Source organism: Mus caroli, chromosome 11 (assembly GCF_900094665.2).
Source record: "Mus caroli chromosome 11, CAROLI_EIJ_v1.1, whole genome shotgun sequence".
NCBI lineage: Eukaryota > Metazoa > Chordata > Mammalia > Rodentia > Muridae > Mus > Mus caroli.
In genome coordinates this window covers 60688783-60715459 of record NC_034580.1, presented here as the reverse complement: position 1 = coordinate 60715459, position 26677 = coordinate 60688783, and the positions used below count along the sequence as shown (strand labels likewise).

General features: G+C 39.9%; 1 protein-coding gene across 1 annotated transcript in view; it reads left to right on the top strand.

The window, feature by feature from the left end:
* Positions 1–26677, top strand: part of Dnah9 (dynein axonemal heavy chain 9) — a 333710-nt gene that overhangs the window by 221736 nt on the left and 85297 nt on the right. Inside the window, exons 49-50 of the mRNA XM_021178488.1 lie at positions 3050–3310; positions 22705–23130. Coding sequence (XP_021034147.1) covers positions 3050–3310; positions 22705–23130 — 687 coding nt within the window. The remainder of the gene's footprint in view (positions 1–3049; positions 3311–22704; positions 23131–26677) is intronic.

Sequence of the window (26677 nt, the reverse complement as noted above, 5' to 3'; positions counted from 1 at the left end):
GTAGTGACTGGGAAGTGGACTCTTTCTGACTGGCAGGACCCTGCTGTCACTCCACATCACAGCTTAAGAGCTATTAAACTCCTATTCATGGTGAAAAGGATTATTTACCTTGGGCCTGAGGTCACAGCCATATCTGCAATCAGCAAAAAACCACAACCTCACAGAAAAAAGAAGAAGAAGAAGAAAAAAAAACCCACACACTTCAATTTTCTCAAATCTCCCAAGATTTAAAAAAGAAACAAAAAGTTACTGGTGTGTTTGCTGGGTTGATTATGCTGCTCAATCATTTTGATTTACAATTGCATCTTTGTCCTTGCAGAAGTAACTCTGCAGCCGAACAACGGGAGATGGAAGCAGATTAACCTTCCAACTCGTGAATATAAGACTTGTTCCAAGGAGCAGCCTCTATTTGAGGTTAAAACGGGCTCTGGCTTCCATGAATACACCAAATTAAAGAACATTCTTTTTTTTAACCCCTTTCCTTTTCTTCCTTTTGATCTGCCATGAAAGGGGAATTATCAGCGGCGTCTAAGCCTCAGTTTTATTTTTTGATTTATGCATTTTGCATCATAAAGCTCTTGAATCTGTCTGACGTGTTCCAGGAGCTCCAGAGTCAGCCGCAGTTGTTGCATGCAGTACACCGCAAGAAAATGAGAGGCAAGAGGTCAGCCTGCAGCGCAAGGTTTATGAGCCATACTGCAAACACAAACAGCTTCTTTGCTTTTCAGAATAAATAGGCCTGTCTTCCCTTTGCACTTGAAAAGGCCATTATGCTAAACCAGCCTGTCTCAAACCTAGGCTAGCAGAATCAACAGGGCCCTCAAGGCCTCACCTTAGAATTTCTGACTCAGTGGGACTGGAGTAGGATCTAGGTGTTTGCATAGTCAATTTGTTCTTGTGATGATGATGATGATGACGACGACGACAGTAATGGTGCTGGTCCTGGTGTTGATGATAATGCTGATACTGATGTTGATGCTGCTGGTGCTGGTGCTTATGCTGATGCTGACAGTGATGATGATGCTAATGCTGAATCTGATGTTGGTACCTATGATTTTGGTGTTGATGCTGATGCTAATGCTGATGCTGATGCTGGGGCTGGGACTGGGACTGGGGCTGGGGCTGATGCTGATGCTGACCCAGAAAACAGAGTCTCAAACCATCACTCTGCTGATCTGAAGAGACACAGAAAACTAGACCCTCTCTAGTCTACTTACAGGATGTCATTATGCCTCCCCACGGTATTTGACATCAGAGGCATTCTAGGGAATCTAGCTGGCTATGACCATTGGTACTCTAGTCTAATCTTTACATGGTCACCGACTTGTAGTTAAGGATTGTGGAAATGAGTAAAACCTACCCAAGTGGAAGCTATCCAAAGCTACCAAATCAGAGCATATTAACAGCACAGGAGTCTGGTACCACAGCTGTGCCTGTCTTTAGGCAAGACCCAGGGGGAGAGGGAGGGGGAGGAAGGTTTTATAGTTGAGAAAGAGAATCTGACCGGACGTTGTTCACCTGGGGAAGAGAAGGCAGTCTTCCCTCAAAGTGAGCATTTTATGGGATAGGTTAGGAATTTCTTTGGTCCTCCATTGGAAGTGACATAATCCCACTGTTAGTTGTCTATTGTTAATTAGGCCCCAGCCATTGAAGGAAGGCAACTGCCACACTGACATAGGAGTTACTATGTCTTTCTGAATTGTGGCAACAGTATATCAATCAGACATCCTACATCTCTGACTGGAAGCAGGCTGTCTTCCTGAAGTAGTCATTAGGCAGTTTTATGCGGGCTCCCTCTAAATTTGTTCTAGGAGTGGAGGGAGGCTACAAGGTTGCATCCCTATTTTCTCATTTTTTTCTTGAAGGCAAGGGGTTGGTTCCCTGGTGAGTTGCTGGAGGTCATAGGTCAGGCTTGTACTTGTTTATATACAATGTCTGGACACTGTCCATTCACACACACTTGGCTCTCAGGCCACAGAATAGATATTCCCATTTGTGAGTCTTTAGCACATTTGACAACATACATACAAATTTAAATAGCTACCAACCAGGTAAAGTATGATGTTAAACACTTAAAGATTTTTTTTAATTAAAAATAGTATTTTTAGTATTTGCATGGAAAACAGTTAGTTGAGTTTCGTCATGGCCCCCTCACACATTTCATTACACATTTTCCTGATGTATCACCTTCCCCCACTGCCACTGTGCTGGGTAGTTTTGTCAACTTAACACACACTAGAGTCACCTGGGAAGAGAGTACCTCAACTGAGGAATTTCAGACAGGTCTGTGGAGCATTTTCTTAACTGCTAATTGATGGCAGAGGGTCCAGCCCACTGTGGGTGGTACTAACCCTAGGCAGGTGCTTCTGAGCTGAATAAGAAAAGTAGCCCAACATGAGCCATGAAAAGCAAGCCAGTAAACAATGTCCTCTGTGGCCTCGACTTCAGTTCCTGTCTCAAGCCTCTGTCCTGATTTCCTTCTGAAGGACAGAAACCCGTAAGATAAAACTCTTTTCTCCCCAAGTTGCTTTTAGTCAATATTTTCTCACAGAAACAGAGAAACAAATCAAGACACCATCCCCGGCTAATCTACTTTCTCCCCCCAGTTTCTGCTCGTGAATTCATTTTATTACTCTTTATTTTCCGTTTCCCTTAAGGTCTCTTCCTCCTCTCTCACAGTTCTTCAGTCGATAGATGCCTAGGCTGGTTTCGTTTCTTGGTTACTGTGACTAGTACAAGCAGCAAACATGGATGCTGCCCTGTAGAGTTGTAACAAGCATAAGCGCTAATTAAGTGAAAGGCGTCCCACATGACTTGGGCATCAAGGAGAAGGTGTGTGGATTTCAGAATAGTCCACCAGACCTAAGGGTATCCTGTATGCCTTTTCTTTTTCCCCAGTCCAAGGAGTTTAGGTTCACTTAAGAATGCAGCTTTCCATCTGTGTGTTCTTGAGTGAGCTCTCAGCTCTGTTCTACAGAATTCGTTCCAGGGAGCCGTGAGCACCGTGACTCTGATCTGCTCCTCATGAGCTCTGTGTTCTCTGATGCAGGTGGATGATCTGAAAGCCAAGCTTGCCACCCAGGAAGTGGAGCTGAGGCAGAAGAATGAAGATACAGACAAGCTGATTCAGGTGGTGGGTGTGGAGACCAGCAAAGTGAGCAGAGAGAAAGCCATTGCGGACGAGGAAGAGCAGAAGGTGGCCCAGATCATGCTGGAGGTACAGCAGAAACAGAAAGACTGTGAGGAGGACCTGGCTAAGGCCGAGCCAGCCCTGACCGCAGCACAGGCGGCCCTCAACACTCTCAACAAGGTAGGAAGGTCCGGCAGGCTTGCCTTTCTTCCACACACCTCTCCCCTCTCCCCCCTCCCCTACTACTCTCCCCCTACTACCCTCTACCCTACTCCCCTCTACCCTATTTTCCTAGTCCCCCTCCCCCTCCCAGTTCCCTCTTCCCTCACTCTGTTGTTGATTTCTAGATTACCAAAAAAAGAAATATTTTATTTGTATACCCATGACTTGTTCTCTGATTATTTCTTACTAAGAAAATTAACATCTTTGTTAAGATCTTTTGACGCGGGGGTTACATTTCCTAAGGTGTTCTGAAGCGAATATAGGAACATTTACTGTGTTACTTGGGAGTCATCTATCTTTGCTGAGTCTCTGCCTCCTCGTTTGCTAAGAGGAAGCAATGATGATAGAAACACCCCAATTGCTATAATGACTAGGCGAGATAATGTATGAAAACTAGATGATCAATAGTAGTCACTAAGAAAAACTTTGTTTCTGTCAACGTTGTTATAGCCAGGATAAGCACCTTGGCTTTCATAAAACCTGGAATGAAAATCTGCAAACTCTCTGGTTGGTTGTTCAGTTGATAGATTGGTAGATAAAACTACAGAGTATAAATCAGTAACTCAAGACGTGATGAAATCAGATGCAGAAATCACACTGGATCCCTCTGCCTCAGAAGAGGTGAGACGTGCCTTTACTCACTGCCTGCTGCAGACAGCAGAAGTCCTTTCCTCTTCCTAGCTGTGTTGGATGGCCCTGTTCTTCCTTCCATTTCATTTCCCGATGACATAGAAAGGGGATGACAAGGATTAGTGGGCTCTTTATTATACATAAATAGATATAGAAATAGAAATAAATAGAAAACTTAGTCAATGCTATTTTTAAAATACATTCAGGATCCAAATGCTTTAATTACCTCTCCTGTATCTGCTTGATGAACCACACTCATGTCCTGATGCTATGCCCACCTCTAGACTCCAGTTTGCTTCACAGTGATAGGAGATCTTCTCTCCCCTTGAATACACACCGACAAATTATAAAGGTGGTTTTTATGTATATGTCTCTGTGGAGTGATTGAATTAAGCTAGTTATCCTATCAATCATCCCAATACTTAGCAACTTTTTACTGATAAGACTTGAAATTTATTCTCTTAATGCTACACAATCAATCATATAGTCTTTAACTCTTAACTCTATTTCCTGCAGTGATAGATCTCCCAAAGCTGATGCTTTGACAGTAAGCCTTCTGTACTGCTACAGTCTTTGCTTATATGTTTAAGTGCCATTTTAGACTCTGCACATAAATAACACCATGTGATGTTTGTCTCTGTTTGGTTTATTTCATGTAACATAGTGGTTTTCGATTCCATATGTCTTCTCACAAATGACAGATTTTCATATTATCCACTTCATCTACCGAAGCCTTGAGTTTGTCCCTACTGAGGCTACTATGAAAGGTGATGAACATGGAAGTGCCGACACTTCTTTGATATGCTGATTTTAAAGCATCTGGATAAATACCCACAGACGGGATCACTGGATCATTTCGTGATTATGTTGAGGCTTTCCTGAGATATCTCTGTGTTGTTTTCTCTATTATCTGTGTTAGTCTTAATTCCCATCAGAAGTATACAAAGGTTCTCCTGATCTGTGTCCTTGTTAGAGGGCACATCATCACATTTTGTGATAATCAACCCTGTAAGAAGCCTGGGTGATGAGTATTTTAACTTGTGTTTATCTAAGGAATGCTGAGCCTCTTGAAGCTGTGAGCCATACAGGGTATTTCACCTAAAGCTATTTACATCTCTTCCCCTCCTCGTGAATGAACTGCTTCCTGGCTATGGAGTTGTTTGATGTTGTGTATTTTAGCTACCAGCTCCAAATCAGTGTATGGGTTGTAGATGTTTTCTACCAGTCTGTACATTTTTTTTTCCTTTATTCTTTCCTTTTTCATGAAGAATTATTTTTTATTTTTATATAATCAATATCCGTTTTGGGTTTTTCCCGTGTCTTAGGGATCGGATCTAAAGATCATTGTCCAAAACAATGTTGTATAGGTTTCCCCTAGTTTAATCTCTAATGATTTTATGATTTCAGGTCTTAGTCTTGAATCTGTGATGCATTATGAGTTTGATTTTCATATGTGGTATGAGTATTTTTTTTCAATCCTTTGCATTTGAAGGCCCAGTTTTCTCACACTGTTTATTGAATGAGATCGATATTCTTAGCATTTTTATCAAGAGTCAACTGACCATAGACTAAGATGCTCAGTTCTAGGTATTTGATTCTATTGATCGCTTTGTCTACTGCTTAAGCCAGGACCACTTTGTAGTAGACTTTGAACTCAGGCAATATGATGCTTTAGTTTTATTCTTTGGGATTTGGGTTTTTCTGAATGCATATGTACTTTAGGTTCAGATTTTTTTTCTATAAAAATGGCATTTGAATTTTGAAGTGGATTACCCTAAATATGTAGCTCCCTTTGAGTCTTACAGACATTTTAACAATAGTAAGTTTTTCTAATCCAGGGTCACATAATATCTTTCCCCTTATCTTAGATTGTTTTATAGTTTGCAGTGTTCTGCTCTCTTATCCTCCTGGTTAAATTTATTCCTAAGTGTTTTGTGAGCCTATTATAAATGGGATTTGTGGTGGTTGGACAGAGAATGGCTCTCATAGGCTCATATGCTTGAATGCCTGGTCCCCAGTTAGTGGAACTGTTTGGGAAGGATGAGGCAGTGTGGCCTTGTTGGAAGATATATGTCATAGAAGATGGGCTTTGAGGTTTCAAAAGCTCATACCAGGCCTGTGAGTATGCCTGTGTATCTGTGAGGGTATACATGTATGTGTTCATGTGTGTACACATGTGTGCACATCTGCACCTATTGTTTATAGATCAACTAATTCTCCAGCATCATGCCTGCATTCTGCTACTCTCCCCACCATGCTGATAATGGACTAACCCTCTGAAACTTTAAGCAAGGCCAAATCAAATGCTTTCTTGTATAACTTGCCTTGGTTGTAGTGACTCTTCACAGCAATAGAATAGTAACTAACACAGGATGATTCTCTTTGTTTCCGTTTTGGAACCAGCATAGTCAAGGTGGAGAAATGCTGCTGGGGTTTGTGTACAATTTTTTTTTGTCTCCTACAACTTAACTGTTTAAGTTCTATATATGGCATTGTATTGTCAGCAAACAGCAACAGTTTACTGTATCCTTTTTCCTACTTGTATGCTTTTTGAGTGTGTGTGTGTGTGTGTGTGTGTTACTTTATTTTTCCTACAGAGACTTGAACTCCAGTGTTGAATAAAGTGGCAAGGTTGGGCATCATTTTCATCTTCCAGACCTTAGAGGAAATAATTTCAGTCTCCCATCATTGCACATAATGTTAGCTGTGTGTTTACCTTATGTGAAGTGTATCCTTTTTTCTTATTGAGTTGTCCTGAAGTGAATCCCTTCTATACCTAATTCATCAAGTGTTTCTGTAGTAAAACACTTGAATATTGTTAAAATATTGTTACCACTTTTCTATGTCTAAGAAAATGACTTTTTTGTCTTTTAATCCATTTTTATTATTGAACTATCCTTGCATCCCAGGGATAGATCCCATTTGATATTGGTGAATGGTCCTTTCAAAAGTATTGTGGAATAAAACTTGCCACCATCTTATTGGGGACTTTTTTATCTTTGTTCATTAAAGATCTTGGGCTGTTGAGCTATGGTTTTTCTGTGAGGTCTTTTGTGTCTTTGGTGTCAAAGAAATGCTGGCTTCATAATAGAACTTGAAAGCATTTCTTCCTCTGTGTTTCTGAGTTTGTTGTTGTTGTTGTTGTTAGAAGAATTTACAGTGCATTTTTGATAAGTCATCTTTAAAGGTTTATTGAGATTCTTCCATGAACCCACCAGATCTTGGGCTTGGGTATCTATTTGAAAGAGAACTTTTTATAGCTAATTCAATCTCCTCACTCATTACCAATCTAATCAGAATCTCTATTTCTTTTTTTCCAACTTTTTATTAGGTATTTTCTTCATTTACATTTAAAATGCTATCCCGAAAGTCCTTCATGGCCCATTCTTCTATGTGCAAACTGGTCAATTTCTCCTAGCTTTTCCCACATAGGGGTATGACTGTTCAGGGAAGTCTCCCATGATCCTTTATATAACTAGTCTTTTTAAACCAGGCATTTGATCCTCCATTGATTTTCCTTATGTCTAAAATACAGTCCAAAATGGTCATCATGACTACAAGACATGATAAAACTTCCCCTGTGCTGCCTCTTCTACCACACCAATTGTTATGTCTTCATTGCCACTCTCCTCTGCCCATGCCAACCTCTCTCTGTAGCCCCATAAATCCAGCTGCAACCAAGAACTCTGAATGAACCCATGCAGAATATTCATCCCCTGCTCTTCTGCTCTTCTGTCAGGTGTTTTCTCAAATTACAGTAACAAATAAAAACATCAATTTCAGAAAATTAAGGTATACATGAAAATCTATAATCCAAAGCAATGTTAATAACTATATACACACAAGTGTTAACCAGAAATTTTAGATAATCATTCAGAGATGGAGTCATTAAAGTTAAATAATCGTATTCTATGCTCAAAGTCACTTAATGTCTGAATAGAAAAATATAGATGAATGAGCATGCTCTTTGTTGATAAGGCAACTGTGGGACTGACAGTGAAGAAAAGTGCATGTGGTGGCCTCTGGGGGCCACAGTCAGTGTCTATGGGCTTCCATGTGCCCTTAGCCTTCTACGTCTATTATGGTTTATAGGCTATGTACAGATATTATACAACCGAAACAAACCCTTTTCAATGACTTGACTACTTGGAAGAGGGCAGAGCTATATGCCTGCCATGTAGGAAATAGAAAAGAAATTAAATTAAAACTGCAAATATTATTAGGACAGAGTCAGTGGTAGGAAGGGATAGCCCACTTAGGAAAAACATTTGCAAAAGAATATGGAATCATGAGGGGCATGGTATGAGTGAACTGCAGGTATAGAAGTAGGTGGGTCTGATGCTGATAAGACAGGAGAGGTTGTAAAGGTGAACCCAGCATCTGTATGGTATGTAAGGTAAGGCGTGTTTACCCTCCGCAGGTGGCAAGGGTCAAATGGCTCTTTGTTTGTTTGTTTGTTTGTTTGTTTGTTTGTTTGTTTTGATCATGTTGATGGAGTAAGATGGATCAAGGCAATCCATGTGTAGTGAGAGCATATACTGCTTCAGGAGCTGGAAGTCTCCTGGACATTATTCCCAAACCCTTAGATATTCTCAGGACTCTGGCACTTAAGAACCATTTCGCTGTTTGCTCCTTATTCTAGACGTTAAGAATAAATCTTTAGCCGATGCATAAACAATACCTGTAAGTCAGAGCTCAGTAGTAACTCTGCATGTTTTGTCTCCATCATGGCAGTTTTATTTTGCTTTTATTACTGAGATGAAATAAATCCAGGGTAACTTTGCTGCCTTAGTTTAGGGGTGTTTTATCTTTTAATGTCATGGCCTTTTTCCCTCCACAGAATTACCTGTAATTTTCTATTTCCCATGCATTTTACAGTGAATTTATTTTTATTATACACAAAATATGCAGTAGCACTTTTATCACTAAATAATTCAAATAGCATAGAACCTGCAGAGTCAAATATAAAACCCTTCCCATTTATAAAACTCTCCCCCAGCCACAGTTTTCCCACAGAAGGACTCCTGTAACAATCCAAGGGTCTCCACACCAGCAATTCTTTATGTAGTCACATTTCTGGGAACGTGCATGTAGATATATTTTGGCTAGATGTGCTGCATAATAATAATCCCTGTACTTGGGGGGAAGAAGCAGGAAGATTGATGAAAACTTAAGGCCAGGACTATATAGAAAGTTCCAGCCCAACCATAGTTATAAAAGTATATAAATATAAATGCAGTTTGATGCTACTAACTTAATTTCTCTTTTGATTGTATATATTTGAGGTATGGAACATGATGGTTTAATGTCCATAGTGAAATAATTATTCAAGAAAACTTACAAAACCATTTCACATACTTGGGCAATGTGTGGTATTTGTCTTAATTTCTTCTCGTATTCCCCTGACGAAAGCAACTTGAAGGCAAAGGGCTTCTTTTAGCTCACAGTCCCATGCTGCAGTCCATCTCAGCAGAAGTCACAGGGGCAAGAGCTGGAGACAGCTGGCCACAAAGCATCTGTAGTCAAGATAGCAGCAAGCAAGGAATGAATGCTACCTGCTACTTAGCTTGTTTTCTTTATTTAATACAGCCCAAATCCCCTGCTTGGGGAATGGTCCTATGTACAAGTGTGATAGATCTTCCCAATATCTATTAATATAACCAAGATAATCCTCCACAGGCATGCCTAAAGACCCACCACCCGAAACATAGAAACAATTAAGAACAATAAGTGTAAATTAATAGCAAGAAGAAAAGTTATTTCAAGTGAAGATGGGCCACCTATCTTCTAGATTAAAGACCATCTAATTCTAGATTCTGTCAGACTGACAATTAACACTGACCTCTATGTAGTTAGGGTTTCTATTGCTGTGATAAATAACATGGCTAAAAGCAACTTGTAGGGCTAGAGATATTTATTGTACCTTGTAACTCTAGGATCACACCTCATCACTGAGAGGAGTAAAGGCAGGGATGAATTCCATGCTCAAGTGTTGGGTTGTCGTCACCATTTCTGTCACCCTTATGTTTGTGTTTTCTTGGGCATCACACAATGTTTATTCTTGGGCTCCTTTTTCTTGATTTCACTAAACTGTTGCTAAGTATCTTCTTTAAACTCCTTGAGTTCTTTGATAAAGATTTTGATTGTTCTTTTAAGTTCTGTGACCTAAAGTTTATCTAAGTAATTCTCATTGGCAAATATTTTGACAGGACTGATAGGTTTCAGAGAGAGCATGTTGACTTGATCTTTCATATTGTTGATATCTTTGTGGTGAAATATGGCCATGTGGACTTCATTTGTTCAGAATTTGTTATGGACAGGGTAGGATGGAAAAGAAGGGAAGATGTGGGGACAACCTGTGTTTGTTGAGTTTGAAACATGGCTTGGGCAGATCGAAGTCAGATAGGCAGAGAGGACTGGGCTGGTATATGGGAAGTGCATCATATTCAGAACATAAAGTGCAGAAGACAGTCTGCCTGGGTTTTAAAAGGTTATATATGACATGAGAAAGTCCTGTGGTTTGAGGAATAGATGGGGAGGATCTTGACCTAAGCCTAGAACTCCTTCTCAATGAGCTCAGAGAAGACCAAGCTAGGCCAGTGCACTGGTTGTGATACCCAGGCTAAATCTAGTGAGTTGTAGAAAAAGCATGGAAGAGGAATGGTTCACAGATGTAATCCTGGAGGAGGATGTGGGAAATTGGGGTACCTAGTGAGGTTGTAGTTACAGGCTAGAAAGGACCTATGGGTAGTTGCAGAAAGGGAAGGTCCTGCTGGAAGCCAAGAGCTTGGCTGTGGCATAGGTGGCCCATCTTCACTTGAAATAACTTTTCTTCTTGCTACTAATTTACACTTATTGTTCTTAATTGTTTCTACTAATTCTTGGTATATACATCGTGATACTCTTTTCCAATCTGTCATTTGGCTTTCTATCTTATTAATAAGCAATATTAAAACACATTTTATATTCAAATAACTTTTGCAATTCCAGCTTAAAAGGATTAGGAATTCTTTCTTTCATACTGGACTTCTCAGGAACCTTACTATGAAATAACGTTAATCCTAAAAGTGACAGACATTATATAAGGAAAATAAAACCTCTGATTAATTTATGAGCAGTCTCATGAAGCCTGTGCAAAATGCTAATCACATGAATCTAATCGAACACCAATATGCAAACAGTAGTACAAGACAATAATAAAACATTTAAATAACCATACCCATCATATTTTGAGAAGAAAAGCTGGAAGTCCCTTTGAGAAATGACAAAATGACTGTACTTGCTAGTTCACGCTTGCTGTGGCAATATGCCTGACAGAAACAGCAGAAGGGAGGCAAATGATTCACATCTCAGAAAAGCCCAGCCTCTTAGCCCCTGGTAGACAGACATATCAGCAGAAGCATGGGATAGAAGGGAGCTATTTGATTTATGGTCAAACAGAAACAGAGAATAAGACAATGAAGAAGCAGGGACAATATACTCCCAAGGACCCACCAACAGGGGACTGTTATCTCTATCTTGACTTCACCTCCTAAGATTCTATAGCTTTGACAAATAACACAAATATCTATGGTCTAAGCCTTCAAATCATGAGCCTTTGTGGTGGTTGGGGATGGAGGGAGATGGGAACACGGCATTATATAGTCAAACAGTAACAATGGTGTTTAATACAATTTAATAACCATTACTTAGCAAGGCAGGAATGACAGAGAATTTGGATATATTGCTAACAGCAGCCAGCTAACCAAACCCAAGGGCAAAGAACCCTACCAAAGGGGCACAAGACACATTCCCACTAACATAGGAAAAGCACAACAAAACTCCCTTTGCTACTATTACTAAAAAGAATTTGTCCTAGATTCTTATCTAATGCAATAATAAATAAAAAGTATTAACTGCATACATACTATGGAATAGCAAATAAATGTGTTATTTTTCATAAAAGTTATAGACGTAGAGTAAAACAAATAAAAGGAAGGGATGGGGTCTTATTGAAAAATAAATTATAAGATTTAATAGCTTTTCTAATATCAGCAGTAGCCAGTTGGAAAACAATTTCAAAATAACAACCAAAACATAACATACAAATAAGTGTAAGGAAATTTGCTGAAACTGTGAAGAAAGCTGTACCTTGTTTTTGAAGGACTCAGAAATGGTGCAGAAAAAGACACAGCTCAAGCTTAGGAATGTGGTGACTACTTTCTCTGTCATCATTCCTCCAGTTTATTCATAAGTTACATATAAATCGAATTCAAGTCCAATTTGGTTTTTAGTTTATCTCTAATGTCATTAGAAGTTTATATTTTTTTAGTCAGTTTTATAATCTGAATGTTCGATAACATGAAACTGGCTAAATTATGACATATTCAAGTCGGAGAAACAGTGCATTGTTCATTTTAAATCATGATTTATAAAAGAGTGGCTTAAAAAGTTTTATATTTTCAATTAAAAAAGAGGTTTAAAAATAGAATGACTAACATGTACACATAAGTCCTATAAATATATGCACATGTAGGTAAAGACATAGAAGGGTGTGGTACAAGACTAACAGGAAGCTAGATCCAAAACAAACAAACAAACAAAAACCTTACTAGATAGAATACACCAGGACATAAATATCTTTTATTACTGAAGTTATGAATGCTGTCTGGTTTCATTTTTTTCTTTGCTGAATTCTACATGGTGTATCCTCCTTTAATGAAAGAACAAGACACCACTGTCTTATAAAATACTGATGCATAGGAAAGAAATGGGAGTTTAAAAGAAGCAAACTTGGCATAAGTTGTTTAGCTCAATTTTTAGACTCGTAAGAGCTTTCTTTGACTAAAAACAAAATACAATGTGAGTGTGAAAAATAGTACTAAATCTCACAACACAACATCTTTAAACTGTTGGAGTGTACAAGATACCATAAAATTCCACAGGAAACTCACAGTATGTAAGAGAAAAGGTAGATAGCCCTTCTATATGAAAAGCTTTAGAACTGTATTGGGAAGCATCCATGGACATCTCTCCCCTCTATTATTCTCCCATCAGTTTTCCCATTCTGTTGTTCCCATGATCCAGAAGACTGGTGAGTATCAATGGTTCCTTTGTCCTCCCCTTTCTTTGACGTTTGCCCCCATGAGCCCAGGAAGTCACAGGAAGAACAGCCATGAAGATGCAGGCATGCATTCCTTCAGCCCCAGCTCATCCACAGCTGGAGGTAACAGCTCCCTCCAGATTCCTCACAGTCATCTACTTAGCAAAAACCCTAAGACAACCCATCCTCTTTTCCCTAGACAACTTTAGTTGCCTAACTTCCATAGCCATCACCCCTGCTAGAAGTTTTCAAACCCCATATCAAGCTTTCAAAACAAAAATTTCATCATTTCATTCCCTGTCTTAACCTTCCAATCTTTGCTTCCCATCAAACCAAAAATAAAGAAAAACTCTAATTTATTAGCAGCTGGTACCTCTGGTTGGCTGAAATTCAATTGCTGTGATTGGCTGAAACAGTTTCTTTTATTAAAATATTTCTTAATTCTTTAAGAATTTCCTAAGTTGTATTGTAAACATTTTCATCCCCTCTGCAATCTCCTCTAAGATCCATGCTCCATTCCATAGCCACTCAACTTTGTCTTCATCTTCTTTTTCTAAACCCACAGAATTCCATTAGTGAAGTTTATGGACTCAGTGTGTGGCCATTAACCTGAATGTATTAGACCTACCAGGACCTCACCCTTAAAGAATAATATTTCTCTGTCTCTCTCTGTCTCTTCCTCTCTCCTTGCATCCCTCCCTCTTTTATTATTATTATTATTATTATTATTATTATTCTCTCCTCCTCCTCCTTCTTCTCCCACTCCCTCTCCCTCCCCCTCCCTCTCCCACTCCCTCTCCCTCTCTCTTTCTTCTCTCTCTCCCTCCCTCTCTTCTGGAAGCTATTGATTACCTTAAGCTAGGTACTTTGTGACTATATATATATATATATATATATATATATATATATATATATATATATAAAGAAAAAATATATATGGGGTTTTTTTGCCTATTTTGAGTTTGTAGGCATCTTGTGCATGCCATCATAATCACTGTGAGTTCTTATGTGTAGCTGGCCTTTTGTGTCTGACAAGCATACTTTGTATAGTCATTACCACCTCTGCTCTTATAATCTTTCTACCCCTTCTCCCAAAATAATTCCTGAGCTTTGGGAGATAGGTGTAATATAGATGTTCCATTTAGGACTGAGCATGGTCAATTATTCTCAATACCTTAAACAGTGTAAGGAATAGGTTATCTCTTTTGAAGTTGCTGGACAGTGGGATCCCATAGACCCCCAAAACATTACAAGCTATTGCCATTGCTCTTGGCTGACTCCAGAACTTGATGGTATGACCCTATTGATGAAGATATCACATACTTGAGCCACCAGACATGGAAGTCAAGTTGGTATTAATCTAGAAGCTTCATCTCTTCTGGCTAGCTTTCCATGGCTGGAAAATGCTCTGTACTATCAGAGAGAAAATTAAGCATCAGCTTGCTAAATGTGAATGCTGTGAGATAAAGTAATGACCGGATAGCAAAATATGCTCATTGACACAATAGTGGCACCCACGGCATGGGAGTAACCAACCACTTTCTGGTTGACTGTAAAGCCCAATCCACAAGATGAACCCATTCCTGACATGGTAATTGGGGCCAAGCACATGTGAGTAGACAGGCCATGCTCCCTAGAGGAGAACCTACTACTACTCTGCTAATAGAACTTATTATTAAGCCAACTCCTACAGATTTCTCATTACATTCATAGATTAGAGTATCTCTCACATCTCATCATGGATGCCTTTTTTGTAGTAGATGGCATTTAACACAAAGACCTCATTGCTTCTTACAAGAGTAGGCTGTGGCTATACAACTCTGGCTACAAATACAAATTGTCTATGTAGTGAGCAAAACATTCTGAACTTTTGATTCCAGACCACTATGTGAGTCTAGGAAGCACAAAGAAAAGCCGATTAAGACCTTAAAAAAGTAGATCTACACTTTCATGGTTGACTCCTTTCGTTAACTTTCCTCTCAAGAGCTGGTATGTTTTCTCATGTTTTTGCCTGCAAAGACCCTGACTAATATAGCAATCATTAAAAAAATGATAACCTTTAGAAAAATATGCAAATAACAAAAACAAAAATAGAAATCCAAATGGCTTGCACAAATCAGTAAAATGGTTAGGGCAGCTGGAGAGAAGGATCAGGAAATGTTTAGAATTACTAGTAAATATGCATACCCACATTATATAAAGGAATGTAATATATATAATTATATAATCCCATAATTATATAAAGGAATTATACCAATGTTTAATACCATTTTTAACCTATCAAATGATAATTAAAACATACTACTCAGTGTTGGAAGGATCCAGGTGTATGTAGGCTCCTTCAAATACTAATGGCTGGAACTAACATTTCTGCTAATAATTTTGAAGTATTGTGGCTGGGGAGGTAGCTCAGTCTATAACATGCTAGTCTTGCAAACACAAAGACCTAAGTTCACTCACCATAACCCAAGTTTTTAAAAAGCTGGCCATGATGGTACACACTTAAGGGCTGGAGAGACCAAGATAGAACACCCCAATTCACTGGTCAGGCAGCCTAAACCTAGTCTAGCAAGTTCTAGGCCAGTGAGAGAACCTGTCTCAAAAACAGAAAGCACATGATACCTGGATGGTTGTCTTCTGATCTGCACATATGCATACCACGTATACGGGAACCAGGAGAGGGAGTGTGCTGAACAAACAATACAAACCTCTAAGAAGTCTTATTGGAAAAGAATAAAAAGGGACTTACCCATCACTTAGTAAAGGCATCAGTAAGTTCAGCATACACTATCTCTAAATAATGCTCCATTTTCACAATCCACATTGTAGAAAGATGGAGTCAAGTAGGCAACAGTTTTCCACTTAAAAACTTAGGTATTAGAAGCTCCCTAACCTGTCATGCCAGCTCTGATGGGATTCTGTGCTTTTATGGGGAAGGGACTTTTAACTACTCCTTCTATTTCACTAGGGTTTATAGGTCTGGGCTGGGCTGAATGAGGGTGACCCCCATGGGTTCATATATTTAAATATTTGGTCCCCAGTTAGTAGACCAATTAGGAATATGGGTGTGGCTTTGTTGGAGTGGGTGTGGCCTTGTTGTAGGGAATCTGTCATTGAGGGTGGACATTAAGATTTAAAAAGCCCACACCAAATCCAGTCTTTTGCTTTTGCTCACTCATGCGCTCTCTCTCTCTCTCTCTCTCTCTCTCTCTCTCTCTCTCTCTCTCTCTCTCTCTCTCTCATATCTCTCATATATATATATGTGAATCCTATGAGCTCTCAGATACTATTCCAGAGCCATACCTGCCATTTTGATGGTCATGGACTAACACATATACTAACCCTCTGAAACTGAAAGCAAGCTTCCAATTAAATGCTTTCTATTATAAGTTGCACTGGTCAAGGTTGGAGAAATTTTCTTCTGTGATTTAGTTGAAAGTAATGTCTGTGCCTTTGACCAGTTTTTTTTTTTCTTCCTCTATTCTTATAACTTTCTTTTCTGATCTTGATTTAGTTTGTTAGGCCAAATATACCAAATAATTCATCCATTTCTTTTTGGTTTTCCAGTTTAGTGGAGTACATATTTTTAAAGTACTTATGTATTATTGTTGTTTATATTTCCTTGGTATCTTTTATGATGCCTCCCTTTTTTATCTCTAATTTTATTAATATGGCTCTTCTCTCAGGACTTTTAGATAATTTGGCTAAAGGTTTATCAATCTTAATTGGTTTTCTCAGAGAACCATTTTCTCCTCATCCCATTGATTCTTTGTTTTGATTTTTGTTTTTTTATTCTTATATTTTACTAATTTCAGTCCTGAGTATGCTCTGTAAATGTCTACTAAGTCAATTTGATTTATGACATTGTATAACTCCAGCATTTCCCTGCTGAGCTTTTGTCCAATGGCAAGACTGGGGAACTGAAGTTATCCATTATCACCATTTAGAGGTCAGTAGTGTGATTTTTAGCTGTAGCAGTGTTTCTTTTATGAACTTGGGTGCTCTGTTGTTTGGTATGTAAAGGTTTAGAATTTAAATATCCTCTTGGTAGTTTTTCTTTTGTGTTTGTAGTATGTTTTTCTATCTCTTCAGGTTATTTTCGGTTTGAAGTCTATTTTGTCAAATATGCCACACTTGGAATTTTTTTTCCATTTGTTTACCCTAAGGAGATGTCTATCCTGGATGGTAAAGTGATTTTCTTAAAAGCAACTGAAAAATGGACTCGGTTTCATAATCTAGTCAGTCAGTGTCTTTTTATTGGGAAATTGAGGCCATTGATGTTGATAGTTATCGATGAATATTTTATTGATTCTTGTTATTTTATTGTTATGGTGTAGGTTTTTCACCCCTTCATTTGATTTACTCTTCTGGGATTATTTGTTCCTTGTATTTTCTTGGGTGTGGTTAACCTCTTCAGACTTAAGTTTTCTTTCTTGTGCTTACTATAGAACTGGATTGGTAGATATTGTTGAATGGTTTTCTTTCTCTATCTATTATGATTGATAGTTTTGCTGGGTATAGTAGTCTTGTATGACATCTTTGATCTTTCAGAGCTTTTAATAATATCTGTCTGGGTTTTTCTAGCTTTCAGAGTCTCCATTGAAAAATCAGGTTTTAGTCTAATGGGTTTTTCTATGCCTGAGGTATCCATTTCTTCCATCTTATCTTAAATACATGAGATGTTCTCTTCCATGCCTTATATTCTGTTAGTGAGGTTTACCTCTGAGGTTTTTGTTTGGCTTCTAAAATGTTTTACTTCAATTTGGGATTCCTTTATTTATTCTATTTCTATTTAATATCTGAAACTGTTTTCATTATTGTATACTACTGCTTCTTTGTGTATTTCACAGACTTTATTAAGTGAGGTATTCAATTCTTCTTTAAAGTCTTTGACAATATTTATAATTGCTATTTTGAAATCCTTGTTTTATGCTTATCTATACTACATTCCTCAGAGCCAATTGTAGTAGGATTTTGGTGGAAGCATATTTTCTTGTTCATGTTTGTGGTTTTGTGCTGGTGTCTAACCATCTGGAGTTGGGATGGTTGAAGTGATTCTAAGTGTTGGTATCTGGTCTTTGTTTGGTGGGTATTCCATTCTTTGATTTATGTTATACTCCTTGAATGTTAGGAAACTGTGGTAGCTGTGGGTTCCCTGGAAAGTACTTCTGAAGGTCCCTGGGTGACAGAGAGGAATAGTGATGGTCTAGAAAAAAGACTGAGAAGAAGCTATGAGAAAGAGATATGGGGATCCTTTGCATACCAAAAGTTGGGATATGGAATTAGAAATGTGGTGGGAGGAGAGACTCCTATAAGTGGACTGCAGTAGGACAAATGATATGTCTTGAGAGACAGGGATGACAGGGCTAGGGGACTCTGAGTTTTTACCAAGAGTTGGAGTCTCTAGTGAATAGACTTGCGGTAGGAAGAGAAGCACCTGCAAGCAGGCTGCTGCAGAACTGAGATTGGGACTGGAGAGGTCATAATAGAGGACAGGAAGGACAGTGAAAACCACCTATCATAGTCCTTTCCAGGTGTATCCAATGGGGTTCTCTGGTAGAAAGTGTTTCTGTATACCAATGGCTAACACAAGGAATGAGGATGGTCAAGGAGGGAGTAACAAGAGGGTCAGCACAGTAGAGCTAAGCTTGGTGCACACCAAGAACTGGCAGAATCCCCAGGAAATACAGGTAGGATAAAAGAAGGAGCACCTGCAGGCAGGCTGCTATAGGACTGGGAGTGAGGCAGGAGAGATGAAGATTGCCAGTCTTAGTCTCAGGGCACTGTAGCTCCTGGGTCATACATGTTCTTGCTATGGCCTTCCAATATGCATATTCATCAGCCTACAACTGTCTCCTAAAGATCTCTGCAAAGCTGTTCCTTCCTACTTCTTTCATCCTGGGTAAACTGTTAATGCTCAAAGAGACCTCCCTAGATCCCTTTAGTTACAATGGGATCCTCCTGTCCCAAGTGGTCCCCATCTTGTCAACACTGCCATGTGTGGCTTTTCTCTCACTACAAAAGTGCCAGCAAGAAGACTCAGAAGGTAAAGGCACTTGCTACCAAGACCAACTACCCAACTTTGATCCTTGGGTGTAAGGACAGAACTCACTCTCACATGTTATCCATATATGCTCCATTACACATGGACCTGCACCCATACACAAGCAAGTAAATGTACAAGAATATTTTACAATATAATAATCAAATGTATCTCTTCATTATTTTACTCACTTAAATGAGTGACAAGATTTTGGTTTTCTTATTTAATTCCTCCCCTATCTTTAAACATTCGAATCCACACTTGACACATCCAAAATAAGTATTTATTTAACCCAAGGCTGGTCATATACATTTATTTATGTGTTTATTTATCCATTTACTCATTTAACAAAGACTTACTGGCTGCTCTTTGAGTGCCAGTCAAGCATGAAGTAATATTCCCTACCCCTAAGAAGCTTAAATTCTAGCAGAGGCAAGAGACAATGAGCCAAATATCACTCCTCTATCTAAAACATAACAGATGCTATGAGGGGGAAATGTGGAACAGAGAAGCAGATTACTGGGGCGGGCAGCTGGGGAGTGAAGGTGAAGGGGACAGATGGTTTCTGTGGTACAGAAGGTGGCATAGCTTACTTAGTCATAAAGAGGGTGTGGCAATCGGGTTCACATCAGTCATAGCAGTCATTTCTGCAAATGAAGGGTCCTGCTTCTGATGCCATAGTGGTAAGGATTGCAGCAATATGTTTTTCCCCTACTAACTTAAAGATTCAAAAGGCAAGAAAATTAAGGTCTAAGCACTCAGCCAAGTTTTATTGAAGGCACACACACACACATACACACACACACACACACACACCAAAAAAAAAGAGGGTGATTACAATAAAGACCTGTCCTTAACATTAACATTAAATGTTAACATCATTAACATTAACAGTGATTTAGCAGTATTTACAGTATGGTAATGATATTTGACTCCTGCCCCAGTGCCCCAGAGAGAGATGGATTCCTCTCATCTGTCGTATGAGACAGGAGTGGAGTGACGCCAAGTGCTCCTAATGTGTGTTCACTGAAAATAGTGTCTACTTCCTTCTGAGAAATGTTCCTTCCAACCTTATGTTCCTCCTAGTTACATGAGAACTGTCTGCCCTGCAATGGCTGGCTTGAAGCCCATGCCTAACTAAACAAGATCTTTTCCTAGGCATTTCTTAAAGTATTAGCTTTTGTTGGAGGAAAAGACGTTTTCCTTTTGCTTTGCAACCATTCTAAGTCCAATTTGAAGAGTGTCTGCTAGACAGCACTAAAGAGAAAAAACCAGGTTCTTAGACAAACATTGGTCCTTGTTCTCAAGAGGAAGAAAAATACAGGAAGTCCACAAGGAGACAGTGATAATTGTTTTGGATTGCAGTAAGTTTTCTGAAGAAAACTTGGTATTAAGATAGGAAAAGATTAAGAAACAGAGGTGGGTGGGGAGAGTCTCTCTGAATAGAAAATGCTTGAATTAAGACCTTGAGGGATGGGGCAGTATCAGCCATGTAAATAAATGTCTTGGGACCAAATATTTTTATAGGAATCCTGAGATAGAAATGAGTTTCATAAACCAAAAGCCACTAAGAAGAAGTGTCTTAGTCAGTATCACAGCACTGTAATAAATACTTTACACTGGCTGCTTATAGTAAATACAGCCTTATTTGGGATTACGGTTCTCATGGCTCAAGACCAAAATCAGGTCTCTGTCAAGGATGGTGCATCAATGGAGGAACTAGTGTTTAACCCTCCAGCCAAGAAGAAAAGAAAAACCTGAATCTGGCAAGCTTCATTAAACCAGATACTTCCCACTAGGCTCCTGAAACAACCAACACATCTTGTAATAAATAATGCTGCCTTTGAACCAAAGCTTTGTACTTTCAGGAGCATCTTCCAAATCCTGTCAGGAAGCATGTGTGACTTGAAAGTAGAGAAAGAGGGAAAGAGTCCCAGGGCAGAGAGTCAGCCATGTGCCTTGCAACATGAGGAAAAGTGTGGAAAATGAAACCCCACAGTAAGACCCAGAAGCAAGAGAAGGGCCAGAGTTCCCTGTGGACACTCACATGGTTCTGCCTTTCTCTGCCCCACCCTCCCTAGACAAATGAGCCATAAAAGAAAGCCCATGTCCACTCCAGTGGAGGTTTCTGTCTCTTAGATCAACATAATCTCCACTGGTTTCTTGATGTATATGGATAAGAAAAGGGTTGAAATTTTTCATTGAAATTGTAACAGCGTTAGATCTGGATTAGAGCCCACCTATATCTTTACACGTGCTTTCTATTAATTGCATCATTGACTATGCCTAATTTACTAGTTGATAAACTGTCCTTCACTCCTGCCCCCGACAGAGTGTGGTAGTCAAATGTGAGAAGTGTAAATGCAACCTGCTGAGTGCACGATTGGTGTTTGTGTGAGGATAGTTTCGACGTTGACCACTCTGGACTGAACAACCAACAAGGAAGCTCTAGGCATGAAATATATGTATGTGTATACACAGACACACACACACACACACACACACACACACACACACACACACACACACCAAATGTAATTGAAGGAAAAGAGGCCATCAATTTGAGGTGAAGTCATGGATGGGTTCAATGGAGGGTAACTGAAAGAGGCTGGAGAGAGAAAAGGGAAGGCAGAGGTGATATAATTCCAATTATATTCCAATTTAAAACATCTTTTAAAATCTGAAAAAATATAAATGGGCCACCTGCTTTACCCCCACCTCCACTTTGGCTTGGTGTTAGAACTGATCCCCCTCCCTGTGGAGTTCCAGGCTCTAGAGCAGTTTGAGTTCATTGCCAGAACGCCTTAAACTTTGAAACAAGGTCCTCCCACCCTACTTTAAAAATCACTCATGCAAAAACAGGCTTTCTGGTCTTTCTCTGTGAATGTCACGGCTTTCCTTTGAATCAACTTCACGTGCTCATCCCTGAAGCCACAATTGCATGTCCAGATTTGTGATGCCCTGGCCCCGGGTTACAGATGAGGACACCGAGGACTGAGAAGCTTAGATATCAAGGTCAACATCTTTCTGCTGCAAAGGGCACACCTGAGACCAGTCAGGGGCAGCTGACTCTCAAGCCACTCCTAGCTTTCAGTCTGAATTATTTCTTGGCAAAAACTGCCACTGTGCATTCAGGACAGTCAAGTGTATTTAGAATGAGCTCAGAGAAGAAAGCAGTTTAATTAAAAGAAAAAAAAATTAGTTGAGTTTCAGTGCTATTCTCTTCAATCCAAGATGGAAATTAATTTATAATAACCTTATCTTTTATTCATGTCAGGCTGCATGTTTCAGAGTATATTGGCATCCTTTTATTTCTCAGCTAGATGTGAAATAATGGTGTGTTTCTAATGGGCTGTAAGTCACTTAGTGCTCAAAGAACATAGCTGAGTCTCGGGTAACCATTCAGGGAAGTCTGCAGCCACAGGGGAGTCACTCTGCTTTCCTTTTGATGAGTCATGATATTTAAAATTCAGAGGGCTGCTGCAGGCTTCAAAGCAGCTCTTACAGATTGATCACTCCACAGCCTAACTCCATTAGCAGCCCAGGACAAAGAGAACTCATCCATTTTCTTCTAACAACCTCTTCCTCTTTTCTCAGACCAACCTGACAGAGCTGAAGTCATTTGGTTCCCCACCTCTGGCTGTCAGCAATGTCAGCGCTGCAGTGATGGTTCTCATGGCCCCAGGGGGCAAGGTGCCCAAGGACCGCAGCTGGAAGGCTGCCAAGATCACCATGGCCAAGGTGGACAGCTTCCTGGATTCCCTAATCCACTTCGACAAGGAGAACATTCATGAGAATTGCCTCAAAGCCATCAGGCCATACCTGCAAGATCCTGCATTCAACCCAGAGTTTGTGGCCACCAAGTCCTATGCAGCTGCGGGCCTCTGTTCTTGGGTAATCAATATTGTGAGGTTCTATGAGGTCTTCTGTGATGTGGAACCAAAGCGCCAGGCTTTGAACAAAGCCACCTCAGACCTCACAGCTGCCCAAGAGAAGCTGGCAGCCATCAAAGCCAAGATCACAGTAAGTGAACCTAGAAACCTCCTGCCCAACACTACCAAAGGATAAAACACATGGCACTCTCTGGCAATCTCCAGAGCCTGACAGTATAATAATGTCCAAGGAGAAACCAGATGTTAATGCAGAAATCCATCCCTTTTCAACAGGGACAACTTTCTACATTTCTTTCTCCAACACATATGGGCCAAACAAGAAAAACCAACTGTGCAATTGGTTTATTATTTGAGGCCAAAAGAATGGAGGGGGATGAGATTGTACCCCCATTAAGAAAGTAGAGCCCTGGAGACACATAGCAGAACTAGCAGACTGAGAGTGGGATCAATGGAGTCTCAACTGCTCCCTCATCAGCCAAATATGAACTAAATGTTGTTGCAGTTACAAGGTTAAGGTTTTGAGCTGTTTTCCTCCTTGACATGTAGGTTGGAACTGTCTTCACCTTTTCTACCTATTATTTCCAGTTCTGGCCATTAGTGAAGCTGTCTCACTTTTTACCGTGTGACCATGTGGGCACAGTGTGAGATCTTTACTGTTTCAGGGACGTTCTTAAAAACAAGGAATGTTGATGGCACAAGTCTATAGTGCTAGCTAGCACTCAGGAGGCTCAGGCAGAAGGATCATGAGTTTGAGCCACCCTGAGCTACTTAGCAAGATAAAATTAAGTAAATGAATAGTATGCTGTGCGTTATAATGGTCCTTGCTCCATCCAGAGCTTGCTAGCCTTTATTAGTACCACACATAATTAAATCTGTTTCACTCAGGTTTGAGGGCTTGTCATGACCTTGGGCTCAGACTTACTAGAGAGAGGAGTACCTAAATTTCACTTTTACTATTATAATGGATACAATCAGGCTGCGTAGAACACAGGCAGCTCGGTAGAGCTCTTATACAGACAGCACACATGATGCCCTGGGCTGGAATCTCAGCCAAAAAGAAGATTAAAAATTAGTGAAGTGAGAGGTAGCAATCAGAAGGTTTAAGATAGCATAGGTTTAAAAAAAAAAACTGCCTATCTCCACCTCGTCCCACCTCTCACCAAGAAGCTATTCACAGCGAATACCTCTGAGAAAGGGAAAATCGGTTTTTCCTACTGGGTGTAACAACTGCAGTCTGGGGCAGGTGGAAAGCCCAGGAACAGCCAGTGACCAGAAAATGATCTCTATGGTTTGTGTTGAAGGCTTTTTCCACTTTTTTTAAAATTTGTTTTGCCTGTTTTTATCCTACTGATTTTTTGTTTTGTCAGATTTTATTTATTGGTTTTCCTGTTTTGCTTTTTCCCTGCAAGAGAATGTGAGAGAAAGAATGGGAAGTTGGTTTGGGTAGGGAGGTAAGGAGAACCTTGGAGGAGATAGGGGAGAAGAGAGAATATGATCAAAAAATACTACATGAAAAAAATAAATAAATAAGTAATCTGTCCATCTCAACAGACCTTTAATCTCAGCTGTAATATTTACTTTTTATGTCTTTGGAGTACTCAGACTTCAGCTCCCAGAAGGGAACTAGACAGAATAATAGTACCTGCCTTGTGGGATTGTCCTCAGAACAGAAGGCAACCATGCATGGAGCATGAACCAGAGGCAGCCTGTGTCAAAGCAAACAGCAAGAAGGGCCTTAGAGACCAAGATCATCACTGTCACTGTTCTCCCCCTCCTCCACACCTGTTTCTTGTGCTGTCAGTCACATGCACATTCCAGTCACATGCCTGAGTTCAGTTACACAATCAAGTGCAAACCAGACACTGTTCAGGATCTCCTGTTCCTCCACATGCATTCCAAACACATGGGATTCCGGCTACAAATGTGTGGTGATGATAATGTAGGTGACACAGACTGAGAATTCGGACTGGGATGTGCTGCGTGGGTTCATTGATGGTGTGCTAAAAATCTGAACATAAAAACTCTAGGCGGGAGACCGACCACTGCAGCCAGTCTCTTTGTGTAACACAAATACTTGAGACCAGATGTAGCTTAACAAGAAGCGGGCTCAACCCATAGCATCTTAATAACAATAATAACTTGGGTGAAGAAATTAATTCATGAACCATTTACTTAAAGCAGGTGGGGGTGATCATAACCAGTCTCCTGCAAGTACAAAAACCTTAGCATCCCCATTGCAGCTTTTTTGGGGGGAGAAAACTTCCTAATAACTTTCATATTGTTCTGTCTCTCCCAGAAAAGTGTAAAGAACTGAAATTTTAAAGACTTTTTACTTGAGTTATTTTAACTAAAGGAACATTTGGTACAGAGGGGATGTTTTCGAAATGTTTATACCTTTCCAGTAGCCAAATTCACATGATGGGCCCACTCAACCTGGGAATGTAAGAAGACTTTGAAAAGAACACTTGGCTACCATAGCAAGTGTTCCTTTTCTGCCAAAACATCTCCTGCTTTTAACCACCTCCTCTCCTTCCCAGGCTTATCCAAAGGCCTGTTAACATCCCAAGAACATGACCAACCACTTGCTACTGAATCACAGAAAAAGAGCCAGCACCCATCCTTTATATGGAGGCCCACCTGGGTCAGAAAGATCCCTCTCCAGATGCTGCTCACCATAGCCTCTTCCACTCTCCCAAGAATAGTCATACATTTACATATGCACACACACACACACACACGCACACACACACACAAGCAAGTTGTGGAACTGGAGAGTGGTTAAGAGTACTTGCTAGAGTGAGGTTCCCAGGACCCATATCAGGCATCTCATCTCATAGTCTCCTGTAACTCTAGCTGTAACTGTAACTGTAACCTGTAACTTGAGTTCAAAAACCCATACACTCGCGCGCGCACACACACAGAGACACACGCTTGCTCACTTTGTTAACAGCATTTAGCCAACTGGTAGGTTTTGGGTGGTTTTTGTTTGGCCATCTTTTCTACAATAGGCATATATTGGCATTGCAATTTATAAAGCATGAGGTAATAAAAGCAAATTGGACATTTTCATTGGGAAATATCAAACAGTAGAAAATGGTCTTTACTAGATGCAACAGTCCTCTTTTAATTCTTTGATCTGCTTAGACCAGTTAGGGCCATCTCAGAGCCTGTTACATGGTAGCTGAACTATCTCCTTGAGTCTGTATCTCATATCTGCACGTGACTGAAGAACTTGCTGTCTTAGTTAACATTCTATTGCTGTGAAGGACACTATGACCAAGACAACTCTTATGAAAGCAAGCCCCTCAGTTAAATGCTTTCTTTTGTAATAGTTGCCTTGGTTATAGTCTCTTTTCTCATCAGTAAAACAGTGATTAAGACTGTTGCTATTATTGAAAATATCAGAAAATTTACATAGAGGTATGATTTCTGGACAGTATACAAACAATCAGAAGCTTCCCACGATCAGTCACTGCCCTGCAGTCTTCCTGTTGGAGCAAATGGCCGACCATGTTGTACCTGGCAGTCATCCTAGTCAGTGCATGTTTACTGATATTGGATTGACATCAGGCTGGTCCTCGTTATCTTCTCATTCCTTTGACTTCTCTCCATATGCTAGGTTTATATTTCTACTCCCTGGTGAACCTTATTCAGGCAACTGATGGGTTGCCTGAATA